The sequence below is a fragment of the Microtus oregoni genome, unplaced genomic scaffold (assembly GCF_018167655.1).
Source record: "Microtus oregoni isolate MIOR12 unplaced genomic scaffold, Mior012 000047F_ref0000412, whole genome shotgun sequence".
NCBI classification, from domain to species: domain Eukaryota; kingdom Metazoa; phylum Chordata; class Mammalia; order Rodentia; family Cricetidae; genus Microtus; species Microtus oregoni.
Window position 1 is genome coordinate 12,275,676 of NW_024543221.1, and position 13,416 is coordinate 12,289,091.

Consider the following 13,416-nt stretch of genomic DNA (forward strand, 5'->3'; position numbering starts at 1 on the left):
AAAAAAAAGAAGAAGGGAATTTGACCTAATTATCCATACAATATCAAATATCTATATGATGAACCAATTTTCTAAATGAAGTTGGCTGGCAAAATATTATGCAGAAAAGGGATGTATTCTCTGATATTGTCAGGATACATCCAGAATTATTTTTAAATGTCATTATATAATAAGATAGGTAAATCCTGATCTCACCGTATAGAAACCTATCTTTCCAATTGTTTTCTGATGGGAGTTTCTTTGCTTTTTTTTCTAATTTTAATGAAGTAATACTTTATAATAAATTGATCACTTTAAGTATGAGTAGTTAGAGTACAGCTGAAAGCTATATTGATTTTGGAAAATGACAGGCATTGGCTCTTCTCCAGGGTCTATGGCACTCTCGTCATGGGTTGTTGGTTAGGTTTACAGTAACAGGCATGAGTTCCCTCCTATTAAGCTAGCCTTGGGTCCAGGGGGACAGCTGTTGGTCATCCCAATGTGCAAGTCCCACCATGTCATCACCGGGAACACTTGCCTGCCTAGCAAAGTGAAATCATGCATTGGAGAGGAGGTGGAGGAGGAGGACATGAGATGGGGAAGAAAGGGACGTATGATACAAATGTAGCTTCTTGTCCTTATGTGACTTTCTTTTTAAAATTGGGCTAGGGGAGAAAAATAAGATTGATAAAGCTGCTTAATTTGTGATCTTATGTACATGAAAGTCAGAAAAACAAAATTTTAAGAGCAAAATTAAGATTAGGGGGCCATGTGGAAGGGGACTGACTGGAAAGGGACCCCAGTAGAGGTTCAGATAAACTGATACAATTTAAACTTTGGTTGTGTGAGCGGCTATATAGTTACCAGTTTATCAAAGCTCATTGAAATGCATAAGGAAATGTAGAAAGTGTCACTTTAAGAAGCTATGCTGCAGTAAAACTATATAAATAGAAATTCTCCTGCCTCCAAAAGGACTAGAATGTTCTTATTCTCCTTTCTTCTCCCTGCCCCAGGAGTGCCCATAATCCACTCTTCTTCCATGGATACTATGCCACCATGTGTTCCTGATGTTGCTTCTGATTCTATGCCCAGTTGGGCAGATAGACTTACAAGTCACCTTATAATTCCGAGGTGGGGGAGTCTAATTTGCTTCATTTTGACAGGATGTCTACCCCTGAGTTAATTCAGCATGGCCAGAGATGTCAGCACTTGAAGTGGCCCCCATCTACCTCCTACAATAGGCAGCTCTGGTTTTCATCCAGTCAACCATTTCCAGGCAGTGATAGGCAGAATCATTTCTAAGTAAATTTATGAATGGTGCCCATTGCTACTTCCTTCTCTTCACGGTCCTTTGGTCAGGACTGCTTTGCATGTCCACAGAAGAGAGACCTCCCAAGAGAGTCTGTGTGCATGTCCACAGAGAGCTAGCCAGAAGATAGACCTCCCAAAGAGAGCTAACCATAAGAGACTTTTCAAGAGAGTCTGTGCACATGTCTTTGCTTGTATTAAACAATGAGCTCCTGTTATCAAAAATATGGGAAGACATTGATACAAACAATTAGCAAATAATAAACCTAGTTGCTAGCCCATCCGCTAACCTGTTGAGGAAATCCCTCCAGCAAGAATGAACTTGCCGCTTTTGCCACAGCTCTGATCATTAACAAAATTGAATTCATTGCCCAAAGATGACAATGGCGAGTGGGGCACTGCGGGAATACATGAACAAAATCTTGTCTTAGTTTTATTTAGTTTTTTTTCCCAGATATTTCATAGTGCTCTCATCTATGGGCTCATGTCTCTCTCGCGCATGCTCCCTGGAACAAGGTCTCATCACAGTGTTTCTCTGGAGATACCGACCTGTGATGAGAAACACTGAGATGGAACTGTGACGCCCCTCCAACACTGCAGTCACTTACACTGTCAATCCCTTCTCTACTGCGGTTTCTGATCTGAGATGTGGACATCTCAGACTAACCAAAGACGATTGTATCTGCACCCCAAGGAGAGCTTTCATTGAGTGTAAGTCGATGGGGAGAGAGGTGGAAAACTAAGTTCCAAACGCATGCACAATGACCACTTGCTCACAATGGTCTGCAGAGCTTCAGGGCTGCCACATTCTCTAGTCTATGTTTGGGAGGCCGTGGTGGTTGTCAAGTAGAGCATGCATATTCCCCACTCTTCCTCAGTGTCACCAGCTGCTCTGTATGTTTAAAAGTGTCAGGATGGAAAACTGGATAGGCATGTCTGTACGGTGCACGTAAAACCCACTGATGGGAGACAGCAGTGGGAGCCAAGGCTGCCGTGTGGGGTGGAACAGCGGAGTTTGCCATGTTCTCTTAGCTCTTTTTTCTATTTCCAGTTTTCCCTATTTAAGATTGCAAGTGCTTGATTCCAAGAACAGTCCAAGAAGTTGCTCTTGTTATTACATGGTCTCTCCAACTTGCAAACTTCTTGCCCAAGCATTCTTGGTGTGTAAAGCATTGGACTGTCTTTGTACCTGTGTGGGTTGAATTAGTTAATCCTTGTCTCAAAGGCACTGAAATTCTAAGAAGTAAAATAGGCATGGAGTAAGCCAAATATAACATGCTTTTAGTATGACCATTATGTTTCCATGATGGTAATGATGCCTGCCATCCTGCTCTCCTGTAAAGGGGACGGCAACAGCCCCACCCTTATGGGTGGAGTTTTGTGACATCTCTAGTTAGGAAAAAAGCTTTAAAGTTAGACTCTTTAAGCAACCAATATCAGTTAAGCCTTAAACAGATAGACCTTGGGGGAGAAGAAAGACCAGGGCCTGGTTTGGGGAAGGCAAATGTGGAGAGTAATACTCCAAAGCCTTCCTTTATAAATTTAATTTTATGTTTATCAAGATCTCCACAGGCATAAATTTACAAACCAAATAAAATGTAAAGGCTTGTGATTTAAAAGTCAAGTTGTCCCCAAAGTCCTCTGCTGAGCGCCACCACACACGACTATCCTGTGGCTTTGAATCCTTTTTTTAATATTTTAAATTTTATTTTTTAATATTGTCCATCTATTGTTTGACCTTGGTGTTCTATTTTTAATTATATTTGTGTGTGTGTGCGCACATGTGTGTGCCTATCTTATATGGATGTCTGTAGGCCAGAGGACACTATCGGGAGTCGGTCCTCTCCTGTGTCACAGTCCTCGCAATGGGCTCAGGTCATCAGGCTTGGCAGTAAATGTCTTTACCTCTGAGACTTAACTGGTTTTGAACTTAGAAACTTTCTTGGACCAGTCCATGAGTACTGAGTTCCTCATAAGGCTCCTCAGCATTTCTTTTCCTCTGCCCTGATTGTATTGAGAGCTGGCTGCTGTGGAACTGTTAGATCTACTATTGAACTAGCCATCTACACATTATACTTCTTTTCCTGAAAAAACTATTTGCCTTGTATTGTCTTCTAGAAATTGCTTAGGCATTTTTATGAGTCTGGGACAAGACGTTGGCCCATTTTTCCATTCTAAAGGTTGGCCACACACTTTGTGTTCCCTAGAGATTCCAGTTTGCAGGGGTCCGGGTGCTCGGGCTTGCCCTTCTGATGTGGGCAGAATACCCAGTCCTCCCCCACAGCTGGATTCCACAACTCACCTTTGCACCTGCCCTGTGTTGGGTCCTGGTTTTCATAAGTCTCTGTTGATGGAGGAAGGTCATTGGTTAAGAAATAAAGAAACTGCTTGGCCTCATAGGTTAAAACATAGGTGGGAGGAGTAAACAGAACAGAATGCTGGGAGGAAGAGGAAGTGAGCTCAGAGGCCATGCTCCCCTCTCCCGGGCAGACACGATGAAGCAAGCCACCAGGTCAGACATGCTGAATCTTTCCCTGTAAGACCGGTGCTTATTAGAGATGGGTTGATCGGGATATCAGAATTAGCCAGTAAGGGCTAGAGCTAATGGGCCAAGAGGTGTTTAAAAGAATACAGTTTGTGTGTTGTTATTTCGGGGCATAAGCTAGCCAGGCAACCAGGAGCTGGGGCGGCAGGAATGCAACCCGCAGCTCCCACAACACTCTGTCTTTACTTATCTCGCTTTAACTGTATAAATGTTAGAGCACATGCTCTGGTAGCTCCTGGAAGAATGCAGAGAGAAGTAATTGTAGTTTGTGTTCCTGGCGTGGTCTTTAGCACTTTGAAACATCCAACTAAAGAGAGATATATGAAATTTTACTAGTACTTCAAATGGTATTCATAAAAATAGCATTCTATTGGCTTGGCTATCCTGTTATATTTTTGTCTTCCCTATCTTTCTAGAAGTTTCTATCCTTTTTATTTATCTGGTTTTGGAATTTTCAGGCTGGTGTACTCTTTGTTTAGTAATTCTGGGTGTTCAATGAGCCATTTTTTATCTGTGTATGAATATTATTTTGTTCTATAGAAACCTACCCAATAGATTCACTGCAATATCTATACATGTTATTTGACCAGGTAAGTCAGATAAGATTTGACCAAGGCAGGCCAAGTTGAGACATAAAATTATCTCTCTTTGCTTTAACTTCCACAACTAACCCTCCATGTCTTCTCCTCAAATGTGAGCGTGGCAGCTTTTGGAGAGATTTTTGAAGCTTTGAAGGCCATACGTTTCTTTCTGAGTTTATGCGCACTTGATCAATATAGTTATTGTATACTTTCTATTAACGATCTTTATATTTCTCCTCTTAGATATCTGTTATTGACTCTTCTTCTGCTGATGGAGGAAGGTCATTGGTTAAATAAAAAGAAACTGCTTGGCTCTCATTGGTTAGGAGATAGGTGGGAGGAGTAAACAGAACAAACCGCTGTGAGGAAGAGGAAGTGAGGTCAGACTCGACAGCTCTGCTCTCGGGAGCAGACGCCTCTGCAGAGAGACGCCATGCCCCGCTCCCAGGCAGACACACACGATGAAGCTCCGACCCAGGATGGACAGAGGCTAGAATCTTCCCGGTAAGACCGGTGCTACACAGATGATAAGAAATGGGCTAGTCCAGGTACGAGAGTGAGCCTAGAAGAGGCCAGGTAGAAATGAGCCAAGCAGTGATTAAATGAATACAGTGTCCGTGTAATTATTTCGGGGCAAAAGCTAGCCGAGCAGGCGGCTGGGGTGTTGGGGATGCAGCCCCGCCGCCGCGCCCATATTACTACATTCCGCTTTAGAGAAAAAGGAAAGATTGCTCAGTCTACCATGTTTAAATGGCACTGCTGCCCTGCATTTTCTGGGTTGTAATCTTGTCATGTCAAATCACTATAACCAGGCTTGACTCCTCTTTCTCCCAGAGCTCCTGACTCCTCTACCATGAGCAGTCCTGAGGCCTCAGCCTCGCAGTGTATCTAGATTTTGACCACTTCTCCACCCTCCCTCTTACTCCCCTGTAGTCTAAGCCACTATCCAAGCAAAATCCCCAGCTCCCCATTCTCTATGGATCCTTCTTCAAGGACTTCTGGCTTTCCCATCCAATAGACGGGTAGTACTCAAAGCCAGCCAGGTCTCCGCAACCCACCCTTCACTAGCTTCCCAGCAAAGGGAAGGTTGAAGTTGGTGGGCTCCCATGGCTGCCTGGCCTGCAACCGCCAGAGGCTCTCTGAGTGCATCCGTGTTTCTCCAGTCACTAACCTCACTCTGACTCTGCATTATGGCTCACTGCTTTCGCTCAGGCCTATGGTACAGAACCTCCATAAATGGTGATCCATAAATATTTATTGAATGAGTAATTATGTATAAAAATATCTCAGTTGCCTTTGCTTATTTTTAGCCATGGGAACAGCCAAGTCCTGCGGAAATGTCCTTAGACTTCAAGATGATCATTTTCCTATCTGCAAGGAGGAATGGTAACTCAAACCATGTGCATTTTTGAAACAAAACAAGGTGCAATATTCGCACATGCATGGCATGAAATGGGGCAAAGTATAAGTGGGGTGATTGTAAATTTTGCCATCTTCTGACTTCAGAGTTTCCACTTTGATCTTTGGTTTCGTTTTGTTTTGTTTCTGCCTCTTACAGTGAAACTTGCTTGGAGAAGACAACCCTTCTCTGAAGTAGACATGTTATTCCACAGCCATCTCTGTCTCTGGGTTCTACTTCCTTCTGGACAGTTGTGAGTCCAAGGTCCCATATCATAGGGCATGAGTGCACATGGGTTCATGCTAGCAATAGGACACAGAGGGAGAAGCTCAGCTGGGGATATACACACACACACACACACACACACTCACAAGCCTAAGGACCATGCCTGTTTCTCTTCCGTGACTATAAATATAAATTGGCCCATGCTAGAGGGTGCCATGTAGATTCCTGCCCCACTTTCTTAAAAAGCATCATTGAGGAACGTTTGTGTAATGAAATCTCATGTATTATTAACCTAACCTTAGTGCGAACGTACAAGGAATGGGCTTAATTCAGCTGAAATTTATAGGCAATTTGTTAACACAGCAATGTGCACTGGAAGGTACGTTAGAGCCACATTGGTTTTAATACACCATTCAATAACTTGAGCAGAGGTTAAAAAGGCTGCTTAACCTCCATTAAGTATTTTTAAAATGCTTTAATTTAAAATTATTTGTAGTGTGTGTATAAAGATGAACGTACACAGACCCACACTAATAAATACGGCACTAAATATGTTTCCCCCTGGCTTTTTATTTTTTATATTTTTGCTCCAGCTCTGGATGACCTCGTACTATTCAGCAGCTGTTCTTAATCAGAGGCCAGACCGAGAAAGGCAGGGGATGATGTCAAGCCATCCTGGGCTCGTGACCCTCCCTTGTCCTTGAGAACCAGAGGCAGAGAGGTTTTATTGAGGGCGCTGGCAGCTCTGAAATACAATAAAGCCTAATTTATAAAGGAAACGGCTTCTCGTGACATGTTGGGTCCTAATAGAACAATGCTTCATGCTTTTTTCAGTACTTGCTTCTGCCTCTTATTTTATAAGTCACATAGACTATTAGAGAGTAAAACAAAGTATCTTGTTTCATTAGGAAGCATATCCTCCTGGCTAAGTGATGGGCTCATAAACCAAATCTTATGAAGACCCTGCGGATGGAAATCAGGTGGCTGAGGCTCTAGGCAAAGCTGGAGCATCCATAGGCGTTGAGATCCGATCGCACCCAGATCATAGTGAAAACAGCAAACAACAACAAAACCTTTTGAAGTTAATGCGTTTTTCCCCAGCAAGAACTTAGTCTCAGGTTAGACATCACTCTCAGGACCAATTGCCAGGAAACAGTCTTACCTTGGACACTCTGGACTGCTTGCTTTGGAATATGTCGGAGGAGGGAAGAGGGGAATGCTTATTTCAATTTCAGTGTAGGAAGAAAAATCTTATTTCTGGGGAAACTTCATAATAACAGTTTCAATAATGATAGTAAAGAATAATTGTTGGGTACTTACGGAGTACCCAGCTCTGCCTCGGAGCTTTGCTGTGAAGTCCGTGTCATGTGCCTAATATTTCTATGATGGGGGTTGCAGTCGCTCCCCTCCTGGTTAGGCAAAGGGAGTAGAATCTAACAATAGAAGAGGCGTTTACAAATCCCTGAGAATCTGACTCCAGAACGCATGCCCTCAAACTATGGGGACATTTAAAAAAAAATAAATTGACTTAAATATTCATTAAATAATCACTTGAGGCTGCTTTAAGATACATATAGTTGCAAATATCTGTAACCTTCTCCCATCTTCAATGTCCCCTCAACACGTGATTCTGGCTTGTTCCTTCGGGTCCTGGTAAATCTCATTTGTTGTGGAAAAATCCAAGGAATAGGCATGAAAAAGAAAAGAACACTATCATGGGCTGCCTGGGTGAGGGAATGACAAAGACCAGAGCAGCAGGCTCTAGGAATGGGGTTATCTACATAAACTAAGTTGGAAGGATTTATAGACAGTCTCTGTGGTGCAGGGAGGATGCTTGGAAGTGTGCATCTGATAAATACTGAAATTCAGTAGAATGAAAACAGAATATAAAAGTTTGCCTTGGCTCTCATATCTTAAATTAACCCATTTTTATTATTTTATATTTTACCACAAGACTCATAGTTTACTAGCAAGGTTCAGGCGTCTGTCTCCTTTGGTGGCTCCATGGCGTTTCCTTGACTGTGCCAACTCTCTCTCTACATCTCTACCTGGATTTCCTACCTGGCTTTACTCTGTTAAGCCATTGGCTGAAAGCAGCTTCTTTATTAACCAATAGCAATAAAACATTCACAGCATACACCACCTCCCCCATCATCCATCAAATGATTTGTTGAAAGTTACATTTTCAATGCATTATGCTGATTCTTACACACACCTTTCTGTATTCCCTGTTAGGCTGCACAATTCTATTACACAAGTCTCTCTTTGCACTCACAGATTTACACTGACCATTTTCCCTCTCATAGGTAAGGAAATCATTTCATACTTTAAGGGACCACAGAGATTGATCCGCCCATCGCCCCATCCATCCACTGAGCTATCTACCCACTTTATGGCTGTATCTGTTTTGGCAGTGGGCACATCTATTTAATATGGCACTATGTGCCAGGTCCTGAGCTCCTTTAAGAGACACAATCACAAATATACAAAGTCCTTGGGCTTCAACTAGGAGAATCTGGTTTGTGGAAGTACAGGAACATTTACTATAGAAGAGACTGGGGGATTCTTGAGGCATGGGACATAAAGAATTTAATAGAAAAGATCTGAGCTGGATTTTAAGAATATATAACAGCTGGCAACGTAGCAGAGGAGCGAACAGTTACCACGGAGGAACTGAATGCAGAGCGTTTGCGGCATACCTAATGTAATGAGAGCACTAATTGCCGTGACAGTAGGATGAGTAGTGTTGTGTCTGTACTTCCGTGAGCATTGGGTCAAAAGTATGGCAAATGCTGTTAGCATTATTTTTTATTAACAACACCAAAATGATGGGAAACATTAGTATCCTGATTTGAAAATCGCTGCCGTTGGCACTGTATCCACACACCCTGATTATTGAGCCCTTCCCAACATGGGTTCCTTCCATGAACATCATCGTGTCCATGGTTTAAAGTGCAGAGGATAGTCTCCTAATGGCCTATAATGAGTGCTGAGCCAAGCGCTGCCCTCCTTTTCTGAGCATGGCCCAGAGGTTAAGTTTGTTTTCTTTCTCCCATTTCAGGACCTTAGCAAAGCCTAGTTGTTCATGGTCCCCAGGAGGGATATTGCTGGGAAATGGGCTCTCGTTGATGCTTGGGACAGGTGCCTTGCTGTGCGAATAACCCTGACAGGAGATGCTTCCCTCGGTCGTGCTAATACTGCAGACCTCTGTGAGTTCTGCAAGGCCCTTTCAGGGGTAGCAGTGTTGTGGTATGGGGTCCGCCCTCCTTGCACTGGAAGATGACACGTTGACTTCTCTCTGAGGTTTGCCTTGCTCAGGACCGAGAGTTGCCTGAAATAAGGCAGGAAATGATATGCATTATCAGGCTGTTTTGTGCCTGTGAACTCTCAGCTCCACAAAAAACAAAGCACCCTGGCCCATCGGCTGTGTTTAAGAGGGCAGTATAAAGACATTTGTGAGGGAACGCAGTCTCAGGAATATCAGGTAAAATGATACAGATGTAAAAGGTGTGCACCATGAAGCTGAGCTAATGGCGTGAGATCAGAGATGCATTAAGTTGAAGAAGAAATTAAGGTCGGTTATCATTAAACCACACTCGGGAGTGGAAGTTTAAGCAGAACAGGAAGAGAAGTGTTGTTTTCTATAGTTGGGAGCCATCAACTGAGAAGTAATGGTCTAGAATTAGGCACTTTCAGGTGAGCCGACAAGCAGGCTGTGAGCAGGAAGTTCCCTGCGTCATTCTAATTGAACTGCTTAAAAATAGGACAACTAAAGTACTGGTGGCATTAACCTTTATAATCAAGCTCTCGAGAAGAGGAGAGTTCACCTCCCAGCAAAGTCCACCATGGCTTCTCCCTGGAAGCCCCCACATGGCAGCATCCCCGGATACAAGTGCTTTCTTGTACTTTCTTTCATGACTGTTGTCTTTAGCTTATATTTCTAATATTTTTCTCTGTGGTTCTTCACTCTCCAAGATTTGAACTATGCAGTTTTACGTACCATAATGCACCCCTATTTGTGTATCCAGACTTAGCTAAGAAATCATTTCTTGCAGAAATGATCCCTAATTATTTGAGAATTCTCTGTGACTCGAAGCTATTGCAGTAAGTCCAAATTACTTCTAAGCATCTATGCTAGTGGGTAATTCATACAAATTGGAGAGCTCTTTGTGCCCCTGTTACCAGCCTCAGCAATTTAAGGAGCCAGGTACTTTCCTTCCTCAGCTACCAAAGCCTTTGGGATCTGTGACTTGATGATCAAGGTAGCCAAACAGGCATTAGATGATGTGGCTACAACCTATTCCTACAGGTGGATATAAGGATCAAGATAGAGAAATAAATCATGTCATCTGACTATAAATTAATATAAAAATGATGTCGGTGCCAACACCTGGGTGTTCTAGATCTTTCAATCTATTACTTTTACTATTTCTGAACAGAGTTTTTTTTTCTGCTTTTAGAGCTATCTAAGATGTTGGGAACCAGCTTTGACAAGTACACCACTTACCAGTAGGGGTATGGGGATTAGAAAATTAGGTAGGAAGAACAGAACTAAGAAGGAATCACAGAGACTATGAAGTTACAGAGACTATGTCGTTACAGTGAATCCTGAAGTCTGCTGCACTTACTTTTCCATACACTTTCATACCCCACTCCAGAAAGAGGAAGAAGACAAAAGACCGCTTTCACATGACACAAAGGACAGCTAGAACAGTTATGTGCTTCAGTACTTGAGACATCAAGTCATTAATTCTTGAGAAAAGCAGTCTGGTGTTTAGGTAGTGAACCCATCCTATAGACCAAGTATCCTGAAGGCAACCACTCTCTAGTTCAAACCTCCTAATTCAAAAGAAGGAGCAGAAGCATGCTTGAATTCTCTGACCTTAGGTCAGGGTGGCGTAGCTCTAACTGTATGGGCCATCTTAATATCCAAAATACCAAATAAGCACACCTAGGTCAGGATGTGTAGCCACACTCGCTCTCAACAACTTTGAGCAACCTCAAACTCTCTGACCTTCAGACAAGGTGGAAATAGGCTCACAGTTTTGGGCCTCCACGCTAAGAGCATAGCTAGGACCTAGGACAAGGGATTTTGTGACCTTAGATGATGGCTTCTGGTTAACTAGATCCTCAAGTACGTGTGGCACTTCGCAAGTTATCCTTGGTTTTCCCAGTAGAACAGACGACACGGGAAGGGCTGGCTTTGTCTGCCGGCTTGTCCTCTTCCCGGAGACTAATACATCCCAAAACTTCATGACCATAACATTTAAGTTTCAGCTTCCACAACTTTATTTGACAGATGGTTTCTGTGATGCCTCTCCATGTTGCCGCAGTTGAATTCCTGGTAGCATTTTGTATGTGCTTGTGCGTGTGTCTCGGTAGATATTTGCACGTGAGCATACACATGTATGTACATCACACTATACCAAAACTGTTATGTTTCACATGTTTGCTCCACCACTCAAATGTCTAAAGCCCTTCTGACTTTGTCGTTATTGTCATCCATTTTCTGGGCCCAGAAGATTTTAAAGAATGCCAATGTGGTTGTGAGACCCACATGTTTTTCCTTTACTTTTGACATAAGAAAAAGATGTGGATTATGGAATAAAACTAAAATGTTAAGCTGAGTGTGTGTGTGTGCGTGTGTGTGTGTGTGTCCATGTATATTTTCTGAGTGTAGTACTTGTGGAACTCATTGACTCCTTGTGTCCATTTTTATACCCTCATCACCATTAGTGAAGGCCTACTGTGGTTAGTAGAGGGAATGGCGACTTATGTAGATGAGGTTCTGGCCATGATGAAGGTGACAGTCTGATGAAAATTAGATTAATTGTATGGTTCTGGGCACTGGTGGGAATCAGCGGGATGCAATGAAGTTGTCAGAGGCATGCCTGAATTGGCCTAGAGAAATTTGTTCATGGCTTCAAGGCGGTGGGTAGAAACTGTTGCCACGGACAGAGCAACCCCTTCACAAAAAGGCCTTCAAGGGTCAAGAAGAGAAAATAGCATCTCTGAGATGCTCCTGTTGGGAGCTGATGCTAAAGAGGTAGGCGAAGCTTGACCACAGGGCGGGAAGTCACGGTACAAATTTGGTTAAGTCTTGATATTTCTCTTGAAGGAAATAACCCTTAAACTAGTTTGAAATAGAGGAAAGAGACATTAAAAATCTCCTTTCAGGAAGGTTGTTCAAGCTGCACTATGAGGAGGAGATTGACAGGATGGTCTGGGCTTGCCAATGGGTAAAATGACTTCTGGAGTTGAGCAGGCTGTGTGAAGCTGGCTTGTGTTCATTCATTAGTTCAGCATTTGAGGGGAGTTTGTCAGCCTTTTAAGCTTCGCTTTTCTAAACTACATAGAGGACATAACAACATCTAAATTAACTCATGTATGCGAACATCCTTCGATAACACTGGTTCCTGCCTCATGCTGCGGGAAAGCTGGTGGCAGCCTCCACAGGGAGCTGGGGAGGGCACAGCTGAAGATGTAAAATTCTTGGGAGACACTGGCAGTAGTTCTTGGTGATTAACAAGCTATAGATCATGTGTGAGGTAGACAGTTTAAGGGTTGAGAATTTTAACAATATTCGGTATGATTAACTATGTTTGAATTTCAAACAGAAACCATTTTGTATGAGTAAATAGTATTTATTTTGCTATGAAATCGTTGTTAAATTAAATTTTTTAACTGGAAGTCCTGCATTTTATCTGGCTTTCTTCCCAAATATCTCCCTAGTACATAGGGTACTTCATGCCTACTTGCTATTTGGGCTTGAGTAGAAGAGGGCCAGTTTGTAGTTGAAAGTTCATTCAAACACGCTTAAATTATTTTTAATTGTGAATTAATTAATTTTAAATGTGCATGAATGTTTTGCCTGTATGTATGCATATACATCATGCAGATGCCTGGTGCCCAGGGAAGCCAGAAGAGGGTTTCAGATCTGCTGGACCTGTCTAAGACAGTTGTGAGTTACTTGTAAGTGCTTGGCATTGAATCCAGGCTTTCTATAGAAGTAGCAAGCATCCTTAATTAACCACTGAGCAATATCCTTAGCTCCCCATACTAAATTTTCATGTAGATGACTTGGTGGTTGTTTTTAGTAGTTTATGTTTATGTTTAATATACGCATTAAGAAGAGTTTTAACCACGATTACATAAGACCCAGGAGTCCCTTGAGAGTCTTTGGGTTTTGAAAGATATCAAAACACTATCCATTTTAGAGAAGACTGAACCAAAAGTGAAAACAATTTTTTTTCTTATTTCTAGGATTTTGCATTTCTCCTGGCCATGCCACTGGCTGCCTGACATGCTTATGCCACACAGTTGGAACAGTGAGCTCTGTCTGCAACAGTGTCACTGGTCAGTGCCCTTGTCGTGACCCT

General features: G+C 42.5%; 1 protein-coding gene across 1 annotated transcript in view; it reads left to right on the forward strand.

The window, feature by feature from the left end:
• The window catches only part of Ush2a (usherin), a 669,744-nt gene that overhangs the window by 122,890 nt on the left and 533,438 nt on the right, over positions 1-13,416 (forward strand). The window contains 1 exon segment of the mRNA XM_041635252.1: positions 13,301-13,414. Coding sequence (XP_041491186.1) covers positions 13,301-13,414 — 114 coding nt within the window.